Source organism: Lipotes vexillifer, unplaced genomic scaffold (genome assembly GCF_000442215.2).
Source record: "Lipotes vexillifer unplaced genomic scaffold, Lipotes_vexillifer_v1.1 scaffold900, whole genome shotgun sequence".
NCBI classification, from domain to species: domain Eukaryota; kingdom Metazoa; phylum Chordata; class Mammalia; order Artiodactyla; family Lipotidae; genus Lipotes; species Lipotes vexillifer.
The window spans coordinates 242,997-268,535 of record NW_006781896.1 but is presented as its reverse complement, the minus strand read 5'-3'; the positions used below and the strand labels follow the sequence as shown (position 1 = coordinate 268,535).

At 39.3% G+C, this 25,539-nt stretch overlaps 1 protein-coding gene across 1 annotated transcript in view; it reads right to left on the bottom strand.

Annotated features, from left to right (window-relative positions):
• The window catches only part of ALKBH8 (alkB homolog 8, tRNA methyltransferase), a 71,626-nt gene extending 60,027 nt beyond the window's left edge, over positions 1-11,599 (bottom strand). The window contains exons 1-3 of the mRNA XM_007454858.1: positions 11,471-11,599; positions 4,843-4,978; positions 8-245 (exon numbers count right to left, since the gene is read on the bottom strand). Of these exons, the coding sequence (XP_007454920.1) occupies positions 8-245; positions 4,843-4,978; positions 11,471-11,592 (496 nt within the window). The 5' untranslated portion in view covers positions 11,593-11,599. The remainder of the gene's footprint in view (positions 1-7; positions 246-4,842; positions 4,979-11,470) is intronic.
• Between the last annotated feature and the right edge of the window lie 13,940 nt (positions 11,600-25,539).

Below are 25,539 nucleotides of genomic sequence, written 5' to 3'. Positions count from 1 at the left end.
GATATACCTTTTTCCACAAAATTCAAGTACAGAATAATCTTTTGTCCTAAGTCATCTACTATTTCTTTTCCATTGAGAGTATCATAGGCTTTCTTGGATTCTTCTACAGTTTTGTATCTTACAAATGAGTAGGGCTTATTAGGTGGCATTAAGAGAGCATCCACCAATCCACACTTCTCTAACACCGGGAGCAGCTGGTTCCTACTCACTCGGTTACCCAAACCACCGTTGGCAACAATCAGGCTCTAAAAAAACAAAAAAAGAAAGTAACATGAGCAATTGATATCAACCTGCTATTTTTAAATGAAATTTAAAAATAAGATATTGTAAATAATACTGATTTTTAATAGCCTTTTCAGTAAAATATTCATTTCTTAATGACCATATACATACAAATTAAAAGATAACTTTCACTGTTCATAAATTTAACATAATGAAACAGAAAGAGGAGGCAGAGAGAAGAAACAAGGATTTACATAATACTTGCCTTTTTTAAATTTTTTATTATTATTTTATTTTATTTATTTATTTTTTTTTTTTTCGCGGTACGCGGGCCTCTCACTGTTGTGGCCTCTCCCGTTGCGGAGCACAGGCTCCGGACACACAGGCTCAGCGGCCATGGCTCACGGGCCTAGCAGCTCCGCGGCATGTGGGATCTTCCCGGACCGGGGCATGAACCCTTGTCCCCTGCGTCGGCAGGCAGACTCTCAACCACTGCACCACCAGGGAAGCCCAAATTTTTAAATTTTTTTTTGCGGTACGCGGGCCTCTCACTGTTGTGGCCTCTCCCATTGCGGAGCCTGTGCTCTGGACGCGCAGGCTCAGCAGCCATGGCTCATGGGCCCAGCCGCTCCGCAGCATGCTGGATCTTCCTGGACCGGGGCACAAACCCGTGTGCCCTGCATCGGCAGGCGGACTCTCAACCACTGTGCCACCAGGGAAGCCCAATACTTGCTTTTTTGCTAGACACTGTGCTATATGTTTTTACCTACTCAATCTTCATTAACATAATCTTCACAACAATCCTACAAAGTGGGTAATATAAGCCCCACTTCATACAGAAACTAAAAAATCAGAAAAATGAGGCTAAGGTGGTGATTAGTTGGAGCTGGGTTTCAAATTTACTTCTGTCAGTTTCCAGAATCCATACTTTTTGATATAACCATTATACAATGTTTACTAAAAACTAAAGGTAAAGGTACTGGCTGGAAGAAAAAAACAATTACAAGTTCTACTGAACATAAAACAGGAAAAATTTCCTCTGTTTGTTGGTTATTCAGTCATTTTGCAATTAAATTTTTTTCCTTTGTAAATATCATGCTTACTTCCCGTCACTTGCAATCCTGTTCAACTTTACTCAAGGAATTAGGTAGGGGAGGTTTTCTATTTTTATTCTGATGTTTATGTCCTAGTGCCATTATAGTCGCTGTACTTAAAAAACATTCTACACAGCATTAAGATCTTTAAACTCTGTAGCATAACAAAAGTAAACAACTGATGGCCTACACTCATCAGTTTCATCATTTATACCAGGTATTGGCAAAACTTTTCTGAAAAGGGCCAGATAGTAAATATTTTAAGCTTCACAGGTCATATAAGCCTCTGCCACATAGTCTTGTTTTATTCTTAAACAACCCTTAAAAATGTAAAACTCATTCTTATCTCACAAGCCAGATTTGACCTGAAGACAGTAGTCTGCCAACACCTGATTTATATGAGTGTAGAACATAATGTTTTAGCTTCATATGCATAAAATGGGAATATCTAGAACACTGTTTTAAAAGAATATAAAACAATTATTATAAAATTGGATAATAGGGCTTCCCTGGTGGCGCAGTGGTTGAGAGTCCGCCTGCCGATGCAGGGGACACGGGTTCGTGCCCCGGTCCGGGAGGATCCCCATGCCGCGGAGCGGCTGCGCCCGTGAGCCATGGCCGCTGGGCCTGCGTGTCTGGAGCCTGTTGCTCTGCAACGGGAGAGGCCGCAGCAGTGAGAGGCCCGCATACCGCAAAAAAAAAAAAAAAAAAAAAAAAAAATTGGATAATAAGTAAAGCTCTGTTCTTTCATGGGGCAGCCAATACCTTATATGTATGTAAGTATACACACACACACTAATAAACACATTAATACAATACTATAAAATATGGTATAAAATTTAGTCTCAGATGGCTTGTCCTGGACCTCATTCAGTGAAGTTATAAATTAAAGTACCAGAATAGCTTGGTCATATGTAGCCATAATTACAAAAACATTTCCAATATTCCCAAATCTAAGGAACTGCAAAGGTTTTGTAAATGTCAAAGGTCCACTGTCCCATCTAGGAATTGGGGAAAACAGTGAGAGGTGACTTGAGGAATACTAAAGGTCCTCAAAAATGCTATCCAAGTGATTTGTGGGCAATGCTAAAGGCAAACCACACAAAAATGAGTGCAATGGTAGAGGGAAGGGAGGAACTTATTTATTATTACATGTGAGTTACAGAATATAATGAAATGCTTAATTTAATAAATAGTTGTTCAGCCAAGCAATTTTTCCAGTAATATGAAGAAGAGAATTCAGACTTTAAGTTATCTTCAGTCCTGATAATCTGAGGATAATGGCTCTAAAAAAATCTAACAATCACTATAAAGTTGTACAAAGGCACCTGTACTTATACAGTAAAAAAAGCATTTGTTCTCCCCTAGATTGATAATATATAATTGGAAGTCCATCTACAATTGTTTTCTTTTCCTTTAAAAATATTGAGGAGAGGGCTTCCCTGGTGGCGCAGTGGTTGAGAGTCCGCCTGCCGATGCAGGGGACACGGGTTCGTGCCCCGGTCTGGGAAGATCCCACATGGAGGAGCGGCGGGGCCCGTGAGCCAATGGCTGCTGAGCCTGTGCGTCCGGAGCCTGTACTCCACAACGGGAGAGGCCACAACAGTGAGAGGCCCGCGTACTGGAAATAAACAAACAAACAAACAAAAATATTGAGGAGAAAAAAGTAATCAAGTCCAAATAAAATGACACTCTGGAAGCCATGAAGGTGAAATTAAAGCTTCTAGAGATCTGAAGAAAAAAGTCAACCTCAACCAGAAGCAAGTTTCAGAGACAGCAAAGAAACTTAACCCATTTCTTTTCTTACCACTTGTCTTCACAACCCCTGTAAGGGGAAAAAAAGCCAGTTATGCTTGAGAATTGATGAAAATAGGGTATATCATAAATCTTCTGAATGCCTCACAGCCTCAGTGGGTCTTGGCAGGAAGTGCGTGCAGACATTAATTCTAATCTATTATCTACTCCATCCTTTTTTGAGGGATTTGGTTTAAATGCTCTGAAGTTATTGGGTTTGTTTGTTTTTTCATGTATATGTGCTTTTATTGAAGGTGTACTCAGGAAAGGAAAAGTTCTCCATGATGCTGGTTTTTTGGATGATACCTTACAACTGTTTCTTCAGTGATTAGTGCTTGATGAAGATTTCGCATCTGCAAAGCACACTGCTCGTCCGCCCCATCCAGGCACTCCTGCCCTCCGTTGCAGAGCCAGGCCACAGGAATGCATCTCCTGCCACAGGCAGCTTGCCTCATCACGTTACACTGTATTTCATCGGTCATGGAGCCCCTGAGCCCCCACTGTGGCCAGCACGGGTGGCAGGAGCAGAAGGAGCACCCGGCGTCTCATGGCTGCGAGGGAACAGTGCAGGAACCTGGGCGTGAGGCACGCTGTGTGTGGATGCCACGGGTCAGAGGGCCTGAAGTTATTAATATTTAAGAAAATATAAGTTTGGGCCTTTTACCTGCTAATATTAAATCTCCCTAAATAGAGCACTCATTCCTAAACTATGATGCAGTACAGAAGACAGAAAAAGCATTAGAGAAGAGTACTGGTCTGAGAATCAAGAGGTCTAAATTTTAATCCCAGCTTCACCTCCTAAATTGTATGTCTTTGGTCCTCAGATGCTAGCTAAGCTGCCTTACTACTGTTATCCTATATCTTTAGAACCAGAAAGAATATGATAAGAATACTTTACATTCATGTGGTATTTTAATGACTAAGAAGTACTATCATATACGTGTTCTCTTTAGAATGTAACAATCCAATGGAATAAAAAGTATGTAATACTATGTCCTTACAAATGAAGAAAGCTGAGGTCAAAGGATACTGCTCATGTACAAATAAGTGGAGAAGCTAAGAGTTAAAATAAGTTCTCCTCATTTATAGCCCAGGAAGAGTTTGTGTGTGTGTGTGTGTGTGTGTGTGTGTGTGGAAGGGGGGTGGGGGGGTACATATACATACATACATATATATCATTTAATCATTGCCCATCAGAAAATAAAAAGGCTTTGTAAATAAGGTCTCATAAATAAGAAATGTTTCACAGCATATAATCAAATACTTTGTAATAGAGGTGAAGTTAGGAATAGAAGAAAGAAGACTGCATTAGGGTACAAACGATCTAGCTTTAGGTTTCTATTCAGCACCTTATATCAATGGACATATCACAACCTTTCAGAACCTTAATTTTCTCACCTACCTCATAAGGATTTCTAGGGAATTAAATATAATAATGAATATAAGTATGCTTTGTAAACTGTAAACAGTTGTATAGTGTTATTGTTATTAATACAGAATTACAACTTCCTCTAGTTCAACCAACACAGTCAGTGGAAATTCAAACTATACTAGGCTATGTCCCCAAACAGAAAGTTAGCAGGTCTTATCATATGTATATTTAACACAGATCGTAACACATGATGGAACAATTATAGCCTTCTTCTCTGAGCAATTATTAAGAAATATTACTTAGAACACACTAACATGGCAATACATTTACATTCAAATGATAATAATAGTTTTAGGTCACCTGAGTAGCATAGGGTACTGTCTCAATGCCTTCATGTCTCAGCAAAGTATGGCTGGCTTTAATCTGTTTCCTTAAGAACTTCTTCTCAGTTTTACTGAGTTTGTAATTACTTTGGTGGTTGCTGTCCATGGCAATACTTAAAAAAAAAAAAAAAGGTATAAAATGTCAACCTTAAAGAGTCCCAAGAAACAGTTATAATAATACTATTCATGTATTTTATAGTTTATAAATATTTCTATGTGATCATTTTTAAATGGTTACCATACTTGTCACCAACCAAGAGAAGTGAGAACAAACAGATGCACAGACAATAAAGGAATATTTAAGAAGGTAACAAAGAAGCAAGAACATCTAATAGCATCTCTGGTAGGTTCTACAAAACATGTCAATGCTTTAGTGCTATTAAGTGAGCTATTTTCCCACATGCGTTCCCTTTACTTATGAAGTCCAAGGTAAAATGTGCCACAAACAAATCTCACAACATAATGTTAGGAAATGAAAAAAAGAAGAAACAGACAAAATTTACAGAAGAATATACAGTATGATTCCATTATATAAAGTTCAAAATCCAAAAGTAAGCCATATGTTGTTTAGAAATACATATATAGCATAATGCAAAGAAAAGCAAGGAAATGATAAACACAAAGTTCAGGAGAGAAGTTATTTCATGGGGGGAAGAGAGAACTGTGATATGAAAGGGACACATAGAGGCATCAAAAATATTTAAGCTAGGTGGTGGTTTAGGTGTTTGTTTTATTATTTTTAAGCTATATGTTATATATTTTTGTATCTATAATTTTTAAAATAACAGGTATAAGAACCCCATAGAATTCTTTTCATTTTTTTTGAAATGTCAATCAGCAAATAGTTACTGAGTGCTATTCCAAAAAAGGTCTTTGCACTATCCAAATCAGCACCCTACATCATGCTTTATTATAGAAGTCTATTTTATTTTGTTCACAGAACTTAACACAATTTGTGATGATTAATTTGCTGGCTTAATTCCTCCATCAGGATGTAAATTCCAAGGAATGCCAGCACACAGTAGGTGCTCAACAAAAATTTGTTGAAGGGATAAACAAATGATAATGAGTGAATATACACATGCCTACTTATGGTCTCAGCACTCTACAGCATACAAATACAATACACAGTTTATGCTTTCAACCAGTTTATAAGTTAGTTGAGGAAAACAAGCATTAAACAATGAAAGAATATGACGTGTCTTTAGATAATTAAGTGTTAATGGTCTTTAGATGTGATACAAATTACAGACAAAAAAGATAAGATCAATGTCAACTGGAAAAGTTTGGGAGAATTTCAAAACAAAAGGGGACTTGAGCTGAGTATCAAAGAACAAGAAATATAGAGTCACGTGGAAGGGAGGGTATTCAGTGAGGCAATAAAGAACAGAAGCTAAAAACAGAAATAAGTATGTCTGGCAAAGACAGTGTGTATTAGACATAATTTTTCAGAGCAGAGAATGTTGGCTTATCCACTGATTCCACTCTTTACCCACTTGAAAGTCTTCAAAGTTAGCAAATGAAATAAGTTTAAGAAGTTAAATAAAATCATATTCCAGGGACTTCTCTGGTGGCGCAGTGGCTAAGACTCCGCCTGCCAATGCAGGGAGCACAGGTTCGAGCCCTGGTCCTGGAAGATCCCACACGCTGCAAAGCGACGAAGCCCATGCGCCACAACTCTGGAGCCTACACTCTAGAGCCCATGAGCCACAACTACTGAGCCTACGTGCCACAACTACTGAAGCCCGCGCACCTAGAGCCCGTGCTCTGCAACAAGACAAGCCACCGCAATGAAAAGCCCGCATGCCTCAACGAAGAGTAGCCCACGCTCACCGCAACGAGAGAAAGCCCGCGCACAGCAATGAAGACCCAACACAACCAAAAATAAATAAATTTATTTTTAAAAAAATCAGGGCTTCCCTGGTGGCGCAGTGGTTGAGAGTCTGCCTGCCGATGCAGGGGACACGGGTTCGTGCCCTGGTCCGGGAAGATCCCACATGCCGCGGAGCGGCTGGGCCCGTGAGCCATGGTCGCTGAGCCTGCGCGTCCGGAGCCTGTGCTCCGCAACGGGAGAGGCCACAACGGTGAGAGGCCTGCATAGCGCAAAAAAATAAAAATAAAAATAAATCATATTCCCAAACAGCTCTCAAACAGTCAAAACTCTAATTATTAATCTTTATGTACAGAGAAAAATGCTGAGACTATTGAAAGAACGGCCAGTAATCCAGTTTAACTAATACATGGAGCACATGTGATAGGAGGTAAGGCCAGTAAAACAGGCTGGCTGGAGAGCACAATAGGGAAATGAGAGGCAAAAGGACTTGCAATAACCCTGCTTAACAAGTAGAAATGCTGGCCTGACCTAGGGTGAAGGCTGTATGTAGGAAGAAAGGAAATAGGGAGAGAAGGGGAGAGGGCAAAAGAAAAGTTCAAGAATAATCAATAGTCCTGATGACTACTCGGACATGAAGGAGAGAAGAATCAGAAATCAGTTAATAGCAGGACAGAGCCTGAGTGACTGAGAGGCTAGTGATGTCATTCCAAAACTGGAAAGTCAGAAGAGGGTCAGGAAGAGCTACTCAGTAAGGGAGGTGATAAGTCAGATTTAGGATATAATATGTTTGAAGTACTGTTAAGATACACAGTTGCAATGTCTGGCTGGCAGATGAAAAACATAAAGTGGAAAAATGAGAAGAAATGAGGTTAGAGAGAAAGCTTTAGGAGTCATCGTTACACAGGAAGGGGACAGCTGAATATATATTTTTAACATTGCACTAATTATAATTATTTGTTCTAATGTTTGTCCCCTTCCACTGGACTATGAGCTCTTTGATGACAAGAATTAAATCATATTTTTGTTTCCCCAGAGCCTCCTTCAGTTTTTTGAGACAGTATAACACAGTGTTTAGGGGTCCAGGTTCTAGGTTCAAACCTCAGGTTTACAATTTACTAGCTATATGACCCTGTGCGAGTTACTTACTTATTTCTGTGCTTAGGCTTCTTCACCTATAAAACAGGAAAAATAGTGCCTATTCTTGGCACATAACTCCATCCAAACCCTGCACTAAAAAACTTCAAACTCTAGCTTATAGCAGCATAAAGCCATACCCTAGGATGACCCCAGCTCCCCATTAAAATGGCTGCCTGAGAAAACTTAAAATGCTGCCTGGATATTTTACTATTTGTTCTAACATCTCCTAACAACAGGCCCCTGACCTCCCTTCTTTTTTAAAGCACTTATTAAAAACGGCTTAAGGGACTTCCCTGGTGGCACAATGGTTAAGAATCCTCCTGCAAATGCAGGGGACATGGGTTCGAGACCTGGTCTGGGAAGATCCCACATGCTGCAGAGCAACTAAGTCCGTGCGCCACAACTACTGAAGCCTGCACACCTAGAGCCCGTGCTCCACAACAAGAGAAGCCACCACAATGAGAAGCCCAAGCACCACAACGAAGAGTAGCCCCCATTTGCCGCAACTAGAAAGAAAGCCTGCATGCAGCAGCGAAGACCCAATTCAGCCAAAAAATAAATTAATTAAATAAAATTACCAAAAAAACCCAGCTTACAGGGCTTCCCCGGTGGCGCAGTGGTTGAGGGTCCTCCTGCAAATGCAGGGGACAGGGGTTCATGCCCCGGTCCAGGAGGATCCCACATGCCGCGGAGCGGCTGGGCCTGTGAGCCATGGCCGCTGGGCCTGCGCGTCTGGAGCCTGTGCTCCACAGCGGGAGAGGCCACAACAGTGAGAGGCCAGTGTACCGCAAAAAAAAAAAAAAAAAAAGAAAAACCAGCTTACAATTGTGAACATGTATCTCCTGCAACTCAGACATGTCTCTCTCAAGGACCTGAGAACCATTCCTTTGAAATGTTTTTTATTTTGTTTTGTTTTTTTTGCAGCACCATGTGGCTTGCAAAATCTTAGTTCTCCCACCAGGGATTGAACCTGCGCCCTCCGAGTGAAAGCACGGAGTCCTAACCACTGGACTGCCAGGGAATTCCCCCTTTGAAATGTAATCATCAGGAAGGACAGGGCCTCTGTCTCTCAGTTTCTGTGACAGGATGGAATCCTAACTTTGACAACTGCCAGCTGGCCTAACTGCATTTACACTGACCCACCCTTTATAATTTTTTACTTCTCCGACTCTACTGAGCACCCACACACACACCCCATAATCACTTCCACACAAATTGGAATGGAGTTTAGCTCTTTCTCCTACTGTCAATAATTACTAAATAAAGTCTGTTTTCACTGCTTTAACTAATGTCTGGCTGTGTTATTCTTTGACACTATCTCATAACTTTGTTAAAAGTATTAAATATGTCTATTACTAAATTACTGTTAATTTCCAGAAGAGCCAGATAAGACTTGTTTAGGAAGACCAAGAAAAGCTGAGGACCCTCAAAGGAATTATCTTATTGCCACTCCATTCCAAGATCATCATTTTTGCAGTTAGCAATGAAGAACAGGGATGAATCTACTAAGACTTTTTTTTTAAATATGTTACATGAGCAAAGACTGCAAAGTGGAAGAAATGAGAAAAAAGATGATGCTGAATACATTTTTTTAAGTCTGACACTTAGAGTCCAGCACCAGTAGATGGAGCCTCATAATCACATTTCTGTCATCCCCTTTCCTTTCTTCCCTCAGTGAGGCAATATTACTCCATGTGAAGAAAGACCAGTCGAGTCACCTCACCAAGGAATAGGCTGATACCAGCTGTTGAGATGTGGAGGTGCCCCTTTCTAACAAGGCCACTTCCCTGGCCAAGGGATTTCCACTATTGCACAAAGGCTTGCGTGCTCCTTGCCATGCTATGGGACTGTTATGGGACTGTTATGGGATGTTACAGGAGCCACGTCACTATTTATTAGAATACCAGCCATGCTGAGTCCAGCCTAAGCACACTCTCCATAGGATAACAAGGGTTTAGAAATCACATCTGCTCTGTTAGTAAGTTTAACCCCAACACATCCTATTGGATATTGCCTAAATGGTAATAGTAATATGTGTGTCTATGCTCTCCTTAAATAAGACAGCCTAAATGAACCAAGCAGTATAGACAAATGTTCCTGTGCTTGTATGTAAATTAAATTTAATTAATAGCAAAGATTGGAAACTTCAATTCCTATCAAATGAGCCCTGGTTATAAAGTACAGTATAGGTATACAAATTATACATACAGGTTTCTAGAACATACAAGATATCAGTGATATGGGTTGCCACCAAGAAGGGAAAACAGGTAGAGTAGGTACAGGAATGAGAAGCTCCTCTTTTGTAAGTTTTGAATTTAGCAGCTATTCAAATTGCATTACCTATTTAAAAAAAAATTTTTTTTAATGATTAGAAAAAATTGACCCATCACTTGTCATATCACCTCATTTTAATTCTTTGAAGAATACCTACCTATATTTTCTAATGCCCTCAGTAATTGTGTTTATTCTGTCTTCCTCCTTTAACTTACTAGAAAGTAAGCTCTATGAAAGTAGAGATCTGGGACTTCCCTGGTGGCCCAGTGGTAAAGAATCCACCTTACAATGCAGGGGACGAGGGTACATTCCCTGGTGGGGCAACTAAGATCCCACATGCTGCAAGGCAACTAAGCCCTCGCGCCACAGCTACTGAGTTCGCGTGCTTCATCTAGAGCCCTCGTGCGGAAAACTAGAGCCCACGCACCCTGGAGCCAGCGCGCCACAACTAGAGAGAAGCTCACACGACAAAGAAAGATCCCGCATGCCTCAACGAAGATCCCACGTGCCTCACCCGAGCCGCCAATAATAAAGTAAATAAATAAATAAATAAATAAGAAATAAGAAAAAAAGAAAGTAGAGATTTTTTTGTCTGTATTATTCACCCTGTAGCACTCAGCAAGTAGAGCAGGACCTAGCACCAAGAGTTACTCAATAAACGCTTACTGAGTAATCCTAAACTTATTAAACTTGCCATCTTACCTCCTAAACCTCTTTGCCAGGATTCTGAGCTTGGTGGCCCTCTTCAATGTTTTCATTAATATCTAATGTGTATCTCTATCCCTGCAATTTTCACATTATATTATAATTCCCTGTTTGTGTGCTGGGCTCACCCAGAAGGCTGTGACCTACTTGAAGGCACATAACTTGAGTGCCTAGAGTTCAGCAAGTACTCAGTAAATATCTGTTAAATGAAATCAGCCAAAACTATAGGCTCACAGTACCTGAAGCCCAGGGGTCTCCGGTTTTACTCAAAAAAGGGCATAGAAAGATTCAGCTTTGTAAGTTACCAGACCACCAGCAACATCCTTTCTTCACTGCATTGGCAGGGTCAAAAAAACCCCTGAAGCTAACACCACTGACCAACACTCCTCAGGTTGCAACCGCCTGTCTCCAACCCCAAAAGAAACAGAAGATTGACACAGACACCACGTGAGCACCCGCAACAAATACAAGCACGTGCACCTCAAACTCTGACAGGACCACCCCATGCACAGACGACCTAGTGCCCACGGACCATCCCTCCTCTCCCTGGTGAGGTCCGAAGCTCTTGAGGCAGATAGAGGAGACCGGAAGAGGCCAAAAAGAGAAAGCGGGTTATTTGCATCCATCATGCCCGCCAATAAGAAGTGCCACAAACCTCCGCCTTGACTCAGGCTGGGTTCTCACCACGCGGGTGCTCTCTCCTTCGGCAGCTTCTCCCACTCTATCCCAAGAAGCCGCAGAGGGTACAAGCACGTCACCTCTCCTGGGCGCAGCCATGTTGGAGAAAACTGCACTACATTTCCCATGAGCCTGCGGGGAGATGACCGGCGTTCCCACAATCCCTTTCGCCTCCCAGAGCCTTTAGTGCCTCTTTCTCTGCCAAGAGTCTTTGACTAGAGGAGGGCTTGCTCTGCGTTACAGTGAAAATTAGGTTGACTTTTGCGGGGGGCATAGCAAAGGTTGTTAGTGCAGCTTATTTGGGGTAGCTCCCCAAGTGGACACGGTCAAACAGGTTTCTGTCCCTCGGTCCCTGAGTAATGACCCCCTCCGCCTTGGGCTCTGTGCATCTTACCTCCTGAGTCTTAAGGAAATGGGAGAGAAGCCTGGGGTCTGAAAGATGACACCGCATAGACAAGAGAGTGGGAGGTGAATATGCGTGAATGTGCCAGGGGAATGGTGAATACTACCGGGTGATAGAAAGATGTGTGGAAGAATGTTGAGGGAGGTAGGAGAGGAAAGATGGGCTGTGCTACATTTTAGAAGAATTTACTGCATTCTGTTCTGTAGGCCTAAGGGGATCCCTGAAAGAAATTGGGTAATTTGAGTGGAGCTTCTGGTGGAAGGTAGGAGGAGAGACTAAAAGAAGACTAGGTAACAGGCTATTGCAGTGGTGAAGTGAAGAGGGAAAAGATTTGGTAACAGATCAGAAATAAAAGACACAGGAGAGGGTGATGATTAGCTATTGTTCCTGCTCTAACGTTATTTGTGTGATATGAATGTATTATAGTCATGCTGCTTGCATTGGATTATGAGCTGTGTGAGTGCAGGGAAGGAAACTTGGGAGTGGGAAGGAAATCACTTATGGTGTTGAGACAGTGCCTCCATTTGCACCCTACCACAGTGGACTGTCAGTAAAAGTTAAGGTTGGCTGCTCAGGAAAAGTGGCATTGACAAGAGTGTTGTTGAGTGGATAAATGATTTGTATGGAGAAAAGATTAGAAGGAGGAACAAGTTGGGGAAGCAGATAGGCAGCCATTGCAATAGTCCAGTAAAACGAGCGTGAGGCTGAAAATGAATAGCAAAAGTGAAGACACAAACTCAAGCTAGAGAAATCAAATCAACACAAACTCAAGCTAGAGAAATCAAATCAAGCTAGAGAAATCCCTTATGCCCTATAGAGGGCATAAGGGAAAACATGTTAAATCTCCCCAATGCATTCTTGCTTCTGCACTACTGGATGCTTTAAAAAAATACATTCCAGTAGAACTTTCTGTGATGATGGAAATGTGTTTTTGAGTTGTCCAATATGCTAGCCACTAGCCACATGTAGCTTTTGAGCATTTCATATGTGGCTAATACAACTAAGGAGCTGAATTTTGACTTTTTAATTAATTTAAATGTAAATAGCTGCATTTAGCTAGTGGCTACCAAATTGGACAACAATGTAGAGACATGGATGGACCTAGAGACTGTCACACAGAGTGAAGTAAGAAAGAAAAACAAATATTGTATATTAATGCATATATGTGGAATCTAGAAAAATGGTATAGATGAACTTATTTGCAAAGCAGAAAGAGACACAGATGTAGAAATAAAACGTAGGGATACCAGGGGGGAAAAGGGGGTGGGGGGGGATGAATTGGGAGACTGGGATTGACATATACACACTATTGATACTATGTATAAAATAGATTACTAATAAGAACTTACTGTATAGCACAGGGAACTCTACTCAATGCTCTGTGGTGACCTAAATGGGAAGGAAATCCGATAAAGAGGGGATATATGTATATGTATAGCTGATTCACTTTGCTGTACAGTACAAACTAACACAACATTGTAAAGCAACTATACTCCAATAAAAATTAATTTAAAAAAAGGAAAAAAATTGGACAGCAAAACAAAATATCACCTTATGTCCTGTTGACCAAATTCAGTTTATTTCATCTCTACATCCACCCTGCTTGAAGGTACTGGAGCTTTTAAACCTTTTAAATTTCCTGGCCTCTGTGAAACAATTCTCTCCTAGTTTTCCTTACACATTCTGATCACTTGTTTTCAGAGTTTTTCACTAGCTTCTCTCCCTTTTCCATGATTAAATGCAGGCAATCCTTCAGGTTTTGTGTTTGACTCTTTTATTCTACAGTCTCCCTATCTGTCTCTCCAGAATTTTAAAGAGATTTGTGACTCTTCTCCTAATCTTATCTTCAGTCCCTGCTTCTCCTTAGGAGACAGTTTGATTTAGTGAAAGCGATATGGTCATTGGAGTATGACGTGAAGCAGAAATTGCAAAACAGCATTTACCTTTGGGGATTGATATAACAATTTAACATATATAAAGTAGCTATTAAATGGTTGTCCATTCCTTTTCTACTCTTCTGATCCTGAGTTACAGGCCCAAATTTCCAACCACTTGCTGTCCATCCTTATTTTCATGTCCTTAGAAAAAAGCATATACATATAAAATTTTTTTTTTTAATTTAGCCACACTGTGCGGCATGCGGGATTTTAGTTCCCCAACCAGGGATCAAATCCAGGCCCCCTCAGTGAAAGAGCCAAGTCCTAACCACTGGACTGCCAGGGAATTCCCAATCCATATAAAATTTTGCATGCAATCCTTTTTATACAGGCCCTTATCTTTTGCTCGCAATATTGTGTGAATAATTTCTGCCAGAGAAGATGACTCCCTGAAGTGATTTCTAGCTACATTAAGACCCTGTTTTATTCATTATGTAACTCCAGTGTCTTCCATACTCTTGTAATAATAGAAATTCAGTAAATGTTGAACTGAAAAGAAACCTAATTTGAAGATAGAATTCATCTTTACCTGTGCCAAAAGCTTTACACAGTGATTTATAATAATTTTTCAAAGGTATTAAATGCTTACCTAATAACTCTTTCCTTAGTAAAACCCCAGTCTCAACTTCATGATAGGTGAATCCTCTTTGGGACTAGTGCAGAGGTTGGCATGATTTTTCCATAAAGGCCCAGATAATAAACTTTCAGCTTTGTGGTCACATATTCTTTTTTGTTGTTGTTGTTGGGGGGCGGGCGGTGTGGAGTTACAATCTTTTAGAATATGAAAGCCTTTTGGACTTCCCTGGTGGCCCAGTGGTTAACACTCTTCAGTCCAAATGCAGGGGGCACGTGTTCAATCTCTGGTCAGAGAAGATCCCACATGACGTGTGGTGCAGGTCAAAAAAAAAAAAAAGAATATGAAAACCTTTCTTAACTCCATGGCTTATGCCAGCAGGCTTTGACTCATGGGCTATATAGTTTGCTGACCCCTGGAACCTCTTCCTGAACTCTGTAATCCTGAATACAGCCTCAAGGTGAAGCTAAGGTTGACACCACCACTGAAGACATTTATTATGAATTACAATATAAATTAATTTAATCAGATTGGCCAACACTACATTTTAAAGTGTAGAAAAGTAGAGATGTGTCCCACAGTAGAGTTCCAGAAATCAGGGCTAGGAGCAACATAACATTTAGAATTGCTTTTGGTTGCCAGTGACAGAAAACTGAACTGATTGCTTGTAAACAAATCATTACTTTTCCTCAAATGACAAGCCATCCAGACAAAAGCAATCACTGGCATGGTTCTGCTATTCAAAAATGTCATCAAGGTCTACCCTGGTGGCTCAGTGGTTGAGAATCTGCTTGCCAATGCAGGGGACACGGGTTCGAGCCCTGGTCTGGGAAGATCGCACATGCCGGGGAGCAACTGGGCCTGTGAGCCACAGCTACTGAGCCTGCACATTTGGAGCCTGTGCTCCGCAACAAGAGAGGCCACTATAAAGAGTGGCCCCCACCTGCCCCAACTAGAGAAAGCCCTTGTACAGAAACGAAGACCCAACACAGCCAAAAATAAATAAATTAATTAATTAATGAAAAATATCATCAAGAGGACCTAGGTGCTTTCTAGTCTCCTGCTCCACCATCCTTGGTATGTTGACTTTTATCTTCATTCTTGACGTCTCCTGGTTACAAGGTAGTTGCTGCCACTCCAGACACATTATCCCCCACTAGTCTCTAGCTGGATAAAAAGAGCAGAGTCTCTATCTTTTCACCTGGGAAATGAAGCCTCCAATGGAATTCCCCTTTTTTCTTTGAATATTTATGTGTTACATATAATGGTAGACAGAATAATGGACCCCCAAAGATATCCACACCTTAATCCTGGGAATCTGTGAATATGCAGATATAATTGTTTGCAAAACTTTAAATAGATTTTCTAGGCGTCCAATATAACCACATGAGTCCTTAAGAGCAAAACGTTTACCAGGGCTGGAGCAAGAGAGACCAAGCAAAAGTCAGAAAGTTTCCAAGTGTGAAGGGTTCAACACACCCTTGCTGTCTCTGAGATGCAATGGTCCATGTGCAAAGACTGAAAAGATGCTCCTATGAGCTAGGGGCAGCCCCCAGCTGATAGCCAACAAGGAAATGGGGACCTCAGTCCTACAACCTCAAGGAACTGGATTCTACCAACAACATAAATAAACATGGAAGCAGATCCTTCCCAAAGCATTTTGATAAGAGCCCAGCCAGTCAACCCCTTGATTCTGTCCTTAAAAACTCAGAGCAGAGAAACCAAGCGAGCCACCCCAACTTCTGGCCTACAGAACTGTGAAATAATAAATTTGTGATAATTTGGTACAGCAGCAATAGAAAACTCTTACACATGCTTACCCCAGGCCAATCATTAGCTAAAGGGAGTGGAATTACCATGACTAGTGTAAGCTAGTGATGATTAATTCCATGGGGCTGGTATGAGACCCATCTCCCTGAAATGAAGAGATCTTGATAAGCTACACTCTATCTGGAGAAAAATAAAATTAGGGTTCTATTAGCTAGAAAAAATGAGAGAACAGCAGTTGGATAGACAATTAACAGCCTGTTCCCTAAAGGGCTTGAAAATTTCATTTGGCTGGATTACCATAATATGGTCAATCTCAAAACCTAAAAGAAAGGGATACTAGAAGGAGGAGTACTCTCATCAACTAATAAACATTCAAAGGTAGAATTCTAATAGCTATTATATTTCATTCAAGATTCCTCACTCAGATAACATTGAAAATGTTCCCAGAGTCCTTGAAAATTGTAAATATTTATTATGGTTCTGAAATGTAATACCATTTTACTACAGTTTCAAATTCAATTCCTATACTTAGGAGGTTCCTAATTTCCCCTCCTGCCCCCGCCACCAGACCATCTGTTTTTGGCTACCTTCTGTTTTTTCCCCCTCTGTCCCCAGTGGCAAGTGTGTTAGTTTTGCTTTTTTTTTCCTATTTTTGGTTTTAAAAAAACCCACACTTTTATTTCTCAGTCTTTTCTCTCCACTTATTTTATCCTTCCTGGTTAAATGATAAATTTATATGAAATTCCTTTCCAAACGTTGCCTTCTCTGCTGCATCCCTGGATTGCTGGCTTCTTGAAACTCCATCAAGAATGCGTTATGTAAAACCACTTGATGTTCATTGTGACATTTGAGGACTGAATGAATTATTCATGCTAAAGTGATAAAAATTCAATGAAAAGTTTCCAGTTTTATAAGTCATATGGTGAAAATATTCCCATGCAGTAATGAGAGGCAAAAGTTACCAAAAAGAAAAAGAAAAGGGGCCAGACTTTAATTTGTAATACAAAACATAAAACTCTGCTTGGAGGATTGTTTTTTGGTCCATTGCAAAACATGTTAGCTGCAAAGTATTGGCCAATTCCCACCACCACCCCTCCCCCAGAAAATGGTTTATTCTATAGGCTGAAGACCTGCTTACATCACAGAATATTTTTCTGCAACATATTTTTCAAGTAGAAGAGAGTAAAGAGATAACAGATAACTCAGGGTGCAGGAAAATCTTTAGGGTGGCCAGAGGAGTGGGATTTATGGATTTTTAAAAGTTATGATAAAACAATTTTTTTAATGTTTCTCTTAACTCTACAAGAAAAGATTTCTCTCAAAAATGAGGTATCACCTCACACCAGTCAGAATAGCCATCATCAAAAAATCTACAAAGAATAAATGCTGGAGAGGGTGTGGAGAAAATGGAACCCTCTTGCACTGATGGTGGGAATGTAAACTGATACAGCCACTATGGAGAACAGTATGGAGGTTCCTTAAAAAACTACAAATAGAACTACCGTATGACCCAGCAATCCCACTACTGGGCATATACCCTGAGAAAAACATAATTCAAAAAGAGACATGTACCACAATGTTCATTGCAGCACTATTTACAGTAGCCAGGACATGGAAGCAACCTAAATGTCCATTGACAGATAAATGGATACAGAAGATGTGGCACATATATACAATGGAATATTACTCAACCATAAGAAGAAATGAAATTGAGTTATTTGTAGTGAGGTGGATGTACCTAGAGTCTGTCATACAGAGTGAAGTAAGTCAGAAAGAGAAAAACAAATACCATATCCTAACACACGTATATGGAATCTAAAAAAAAAAAAGGTTCTGATGAACCTAGGGGCAGGACATGAATGAAGATGCAGACATAGGGAATGGACATGGTGTGGGTGGGGTAAGCTGGGGCAAAGTCAGAGAGTGGCACTGACATATATACAGTACCAAATGTAAAATAGATAGCTAGTGGGAAGCTGCTGCATAGCACAGGGAGATCAACTTGATACTTTGGGATGACCTAGAGGGGTGGGATAGGGAGGGTGGGAGGGAGGCGCAAGAGGGAGGAGATATGGGGATGTATGTATAGCTGATTCACTTTGTTATACAGCAGAAACTAACACAACATTGTAAAGCAATTATACTCCAATAAAGATGTTAAAAAATTATAAACAATTCATTTTAAAATGTCTAACTAATTTAATGGCTTCATACTATCATTAAACTCTCAAAGACCCCAAAATACAAAGATACTTGCTCAGAGATGGCAATTTCATCATTAACTATCCTAGATGTAAATCCATATTTCATATAATCTTCATGATCATTTCTAATTTGGGGAGATTTGTTAGAGCTGATTTAGATGGTCTTAGCTTTTGCTTACATTATGGCTAAGACCTCATACTAGGAGCATCCATTTTGCCATTTTCTGTTGGTTATCTGTGCTTCAGTTATTATCTTTAATTTCACTGTAGGGAATTTAGAGTTTTCTAACCCACTTGTCCATTTTTCAAAAATAGTTTTTGGGTTATATAAGAATTTACCAGGCACAAAAATCATGTCTTGCTTAAAGCTAAGAAGGGAGGGTGCCAGAGGCAGCTCCCCTGCCTGCAAACTCCCACTCTACAGTGTTTTTTTAGAGCACCTCTCAGAATTTGTGACATGTGACAATCAGACATGCAGACCTAATGAAACATCCAGCATACTAAGAATGAGTGGAGATTAATTTGATTTTGACAAAACTATAAATAGAATTTCTAACATATTCTTCCAGATAACCTACGTTATGTACACTGCACATTAGAGGTCACTGCTCTTGGGCATATTTCTCAAAGGGTGGTCCTCAGACTAGCTGTATCAGAATCACTGGAGTACTTGTTAAAAACGCAGAGTTCCAGACCCCATTAGATATAATGAGTCAGCTAAAAGCAAATATAAGTTTTAATAGTTTCTCTGAACCCCAGTGGATTATAGTGTGTGTTTCAAAATCTCTGGGGCCAGGGCCCAACAATCTGCATGCTTAACAAGCAATCTTGCTAGCAACCACTGAAGAAAATTATCAACATAGAGCTCTTTAAAAATCTGCTCCAGGGCTTCCCTGGTGGTGCAGTGGTTAAGAATCCACCTGCCAATGCAAGGGACATGGGTTCGATCCCTGGTCCGGGAAAATCCCACATTGCTGTGCAGCAACTAAGCCTGTGCGCCACAACTACTGAGCCTGCTCTCAACTACTGAGCCAACATGCCACAACTACTGAAGCCCGTGTGTCTAGAGCCCACGGGCTCTAGAAGCCACCGTAATGAGAAGGCTGCTCACTGCAACAAACAGCAGCCCCTGCTTGCCGCAACTAGAGAAAGCCCGTGCACAGCCATGAAGACCCAATGCAGCCAAAATAAATAAATACATAAATAAATACATAAATAAAAACTTAAAAAAAATCTGCTCCAGAGTAACGAACTGTCAAGTTTCTAATGTATTTTGAATTTTTATTTCAGGTGAAATGTTGTAACTTTATAAGGTACAAGGGACCAAGAAGCCAGATGATACAGTGCTCAGATTATCAGATTATTAAAGAACCCATAAAATTATCTCAAAACTATTCTAATTATTGATATCTCCATATCCCATTTTACAGATATAGCAACTGAGACTTAAAAGACAAACTGTATAAGCTGTTTAAGTAGGAAATAGTTTTTAAGAGTGATTTATATTCATGTCTGTGTTCTTACATGAATAAAAGGGCACAGTTTTATAAAGCATATCTATCTACAGCTACATTTTAGTGAGGTATTAAGTACTTACTACACTTAACATACTTTATTATTTAATCCTAGCAAGAACAACCCTAGGGATAAGTTTTATGTCCTCAATTTTACAAATGTGGAATCTGAGGCTCAGCAACATTAAGCAACTTTCCCTAGGTTACATAATTAGTAGGATTGACATGTATACACTACTAAGTATAAAATAGATAACTAATGCGAACCTACTGTATAGCACAGGAAACGTTACTCAATGGTCTGTGGTAACCTAAATGGGAAGGAAATCTAAAAAAGAGTGGATATATGTGTATACATAAATGATTTGCTTTGCTGCACAACAGAAACACAACACTGTAAAGCAATTATACTCCAATAAAAATTAATTTTAAAAAAGAACTATGGGGTGCAGCAAAAGCAGTTCTAAGAGGGAAGTTTATAGCAATACAATCTTACCTCAGGAAACAAGAAAAATCTCAAATAAACAACCCAAGCTCACACCTATAGCAACTAGAGAGAGAGGAACAAACAAAACCCAAAGTTAGTGAAAGGAAAGAAATCATAAAGATCAGAGCAGAAATAAATGAAATAGAGACAAAGAAAACAATAGAAAAGATCAATGAAACTAAAAGCTGGTTCTTTGAAGAGATAAACAAAATTGACAAACCTTTAGCCAGACTGATCAAGAAAAAGAGGGAGAGGGCTCAAATCAGTAAAATTAGAAATGAAAAAGGAGAAGTTACAACAGACACCACAGAAATGCAAAGGATCATAAGAGACTACTACAGGCAACTATATGCCAATAGAATGGACAACCTAGAAGAAATGGACAAATGCTTAAAAAGGTACAATCTACTAAGACTGAACCAGGAAGAAATGGAAAATATGAACAGACAAATCACAAGTACTCAAATTGAAAATGTGATTTAAAAAATTCCAACAAACAAGAGTCCAGGACCAGATGGCTTCACAGGCAAATTCTATCAAACATTTAGAGAAGAGTTAACACCTATCCTTCTGAAACTATTCCAAAAAATCTCAGAGGGAGGAACTCTCCCAAACTCATTCTATGAGGTCACCATCACCCTGATACCAAAACCAGAAAAGGATACCACAAAAAAAAAAAAAAAAGAAAATTACAGGCCAATATCATTGATGAACATAGATGCAAAAATCCTCAACAAAATACTAGCAAACCGAATTCAAGAATACATTAAAAGGATCATATACCATGATCAAGTGGGATTTATCTCAGGGATGCAAGTATTTTTCAATATCTGCAAATCAATCAGTGTGATACACCACATCAACAAATTGAAAAATAAAAACCATATGATCATCTCAACAGATGAAAAAAAAGCGTTTGAAAAACTTCAACACTCATTCATGATAAAAAGTCTCCAGAAAGTGTGCATAGTGGGAAAATACTTCAACATAATAAAGGCCATATATGACAAACCTACAGCTAACATCATACTCAACAGTGAAAAGCTGAAAACACTTCCTCTAAGATCAGGAACTGATCTTGGAGAGACAACAATGAGTGGTGGGGTGAAATGGGATCTTAATTCCCTGCCCAGGAATGGAACCAGGGTAGCCTGGATGAAAACCAGGAATCCTAGCCACCACACGTCCTGGCTCTTGCCCGCAATGAAAAATGCATTTCTCAAGGAGGCAAAACAGTAAAAACAGGTACAAAGTTTATTATTAGAGACATAGCACAACAACAAGTGGGAGAGCACACTTATGATTGTAATCGTCACCTTTTTCAGTTTCCATATTAACTTAGTAGGAGAAATGTCTCCATTATATGGTAACATATTTTATGAACCAAATATTGAGACTCATCATTTAAAATACAATCTGACAATAAAAGAAAATATTTGAGATCTGGAGAGTCTCAGAAAATTCTGGATGGATGAATACCTCATCCATGTTAACAAAAACCGAAATCAAATTCTTCTCCACCACATAAATAACTATCACGAAAAAAATCCATGCTTTCTTTATTATATTTTCCCCTCTTTCAGCAGAAAGCTGGTAGATTCTGAAGAAAAAATAAATTTAAAGCACTAATATCTATAACAAACTTGATCTTCAGTGCTATCTTACTTGAAAATGAATGAATTACATAGATTTTCGAAGAATCCGAATTATTCAGTTTTGAAATAAAAGAAGTCTGTTCCACAGATGCAAATAAGCCTTTAGGTTTTATGTTGATGTAAGATAAAGAGAGTATACAAGATAAAGACAAATGGCACAATATATATGTGGGGTAAACCATATAAAAATATTTTGGAATAAAATAATGAATTCACAATATGTGCTGGAATAAGAAACTTGTAATTATGTTGTGTAATAGCCATTTGTTATAACTTTTGTTATAGCTGTATTTCAGTTGTATCCTTTCAATTATTTATTTATTTTGGCTGCTCTGGGTCTTAGTTGAGGCATGTGGGCTTCTTAATTGCAGCATGTGGACTTCTTAGTTGTGGCATGTGAACTCTCAGTTGCTGCATGCATGTGGGATCTAGTTCCCTGACGAGGGATCGAACCCAGGTCCCCTGCACTGGGAGTGTGGAGTTTTACCCACTGGACCACCAGGGAAGCCCCTCCTTTCAATAGTTTAATATGACCAAACCATCTGTTTTAAGTGTAATTTTGCCTGAGATATTTTTCCCCTTCCTTTTTTTTTTTTTTTAACTGTGGTCTTACAGGTCCAGCAGAATTCTCTTAAATAAACTAGGTCCTGATTTGAATTTTTCACTGTATCCACAATGGCCATTTAGATTGCTCCCAGAAGTCAACAAAATACTGTTCACTGGCAGATTTACCATGTTAAAGAACATAACATAAGAAAACAGGCCACTATTTTAATGAAAACTGTATGTGAGATCCAAATAATTTAGGCTACTTATATATCTATTCTTGAAAAAAGTACAGATTTTAAATTTTTCCACAAGATTCCTGGCCCCAACCTTCTTTTTCCTTCCCTAAATGGAAACCTATTCTTCCTAGTAAGTCAACAAAATACTGTTCACTGGCAGATTTACCATGTTAAAGAACATAACATAAGAAAACAGGCCACTATTTTAATGAAAACTGTATGTGAGATCCAAATAATTTAGGCTACTTATATATCTATTCTTGAAAAAAGTACAGATTTTAAATTTTTCCACAAGATTCCTGGCCCCAACCTTCTTTTTCCTTCCCTAAATGGAAACCTATTTTCTTCCTAGTGATGAGAAATGTCTCTTTTTCTAGGAATGGAGACGTCTATCCACACAATGGATTAGAAAAAAAAGAACCACTTCCTTGCCATGCTGGCCACAGCTTTCCTGATTGCATCTTCCAAGTCAATGCCAGAAGTTACAGGGAGCTGGATATTGTTGAATATGCTCTGAAACTCTTGGACATTGATTCCTTCAAGCCTGACTACCAGAGCTATGAGTTCTAGTGTTCAGCAGTCTTTGATGATATCATCAGCAATGATAGCAAATTTCACTATTTACCTTAGGATCAGCAATGGGCAAATAAAATATTTAATACACTGAGCTTCCCTAACACTGAAATCCAAGAAGTTAGTTGGGCTTTGACCATGAAGAGAAATGATGTCATATGGAGCTATGTCTAGTCCAGCACCATTCACAAACAGTTGGTATTCCCATTTAGTTTTATGTATTTTAGGTCATATCTACCGACTTAATTTTGAGTAGATGCATTTTTAATTTGTTGTCCATGGCAAATATATCTTTTTGTATATATCTTGAATTGTCCTCAAAGTGTATCTTGGCATCAAAACAGACAACTTGTCTTTCTGGAATTTCACCAAAGGGTTTCAGTTCAACATAAGTAGCATAAATTTCTAGGAAGAAATTCCATAACTTCTTAATTTGATTCACAGGCTAATTTTCATAGACCCCATAGAAGCCTAAATTTTCTCCTGTCCACTAAACTTGACTGTTCATCAAAACTGTCTTCAAAAGTGTAAATTTACTCCTTAAAAATATATTCTGGTATAGAAGCAGCCAGATTAAATGTCAGTGCCCCTGCCTGAGGCTGCCCATCAGCAAAGGTCATTGCAGAATGGGCCCATTAAAATTTCCAAGTAGGGACTTCCCTGGTGTTCCAGTGGTAAAGAATCTGCTGTAAAATGCAGGGGACACAGATTCAATCCCTGGTCAGGGAACTAAGATCCCACATACCACAGGGCAATTATGTCCGCATGCCACAACTACCGAGCTTGTGCACCTCAACTAGGGAGGCTGTGTGCTGCAACTACAGAGCCCACATGCTCTGGAGCCTGCATGCCACAACTACAGAACCCATGTACCCTAGAGCCTGCACACCACAATTAGAGAAGAGAAAAACCTGCACATCAAAACAAAAGATCCTGCATGCCTCAACAAAGATCCCATGTGCCACAACTAAGACCCAACACAGCCAACACATTATTTATAAATAAATAAATAAATAAATCTGAAAAGAAAGTCTATTTGTTTAAAAAAATTTTTTTTAAAATTTTTCCAAGTAGGAGCATCATACAGTGTCAGTTGCAAAATATTTGAACTATTGTCTTGTTGTCTAACATTATTTTCTTATTCTTAGATTCCTGCAGAATCAGCCATCTTTTAGAGATTAATTAAATTTTCTTGGACTTGGCTGACAGAGTGAGGGCACCAAGACTCACAGATGTTTTGGACCTGCATTGCCATAAGGGAATGACATCTTAAACAAATACCAAGCACAAAGGAGTCTGACTGGGTGATTGAGATGAGAGGAGAAGGAGGCTTAGTAGAGATTTAATTCTTTATTGGAAACAAAGCTGAAGAAAACACCCAGTTGTGTGTGTGTATGTGTGTGTGTGTGTGTGTGTGTGTGTGAATGCGCACACGTGTTTGTGGCTGGTTTTTTGCAGGTTTTTTTTTTCTTGTAGTTGATTTCTAGTCTCATAACATTGTGGTTGGAAAAGATGCTTGATATGACTTCAGTTTTCTTAAATTTTACTCACTTATTTTATGACCTAGCATGTGATCTATCTTGGAGAATATCCCATGTGCACTTGAAAAGAATGTGTATTCGCAGCTTTTTGATGGAATGTTCTATACATATCTATTAAGTCCATTTTGTCTAACGTGTCTTTTCAGGGCAGTGTTTTCTTATTGGTTTTCTGTCTGAATGATCTTCCATTGATGTATTGATAAGTAGGATGTTAAAGACTCCTATTTTAGCATCCTGTCAGTTTCTCCCTTTGTTTCTGTAAGTATTTGCATTATGTATTTAGGTGCTCTTATGCTGGGTGCATATATATTTACAATTGTTATATCTTTATGTTGGATTGATCCCTTGATCATTATGTATTATCCTTCTTTGTTTCTTGTTACAGTCTTTGTTTTAAAGTCTATTTTGTCTGACATATGTACTGCTACTTCAGATTTTTAGAAAATTTCCATTTGCCTGGAGTACCTTTTTCCATGCCCTCACTTTCAGCCTGTGTGTGTCTTTAGGTCTGAGGTGAGACTTTTGTAGGCAGCAAATACAAATACAAATCTTGTTTTTGTATCCATTCAACCACTCTATGTCTTTTTTTTTTTTTTTTTTTTT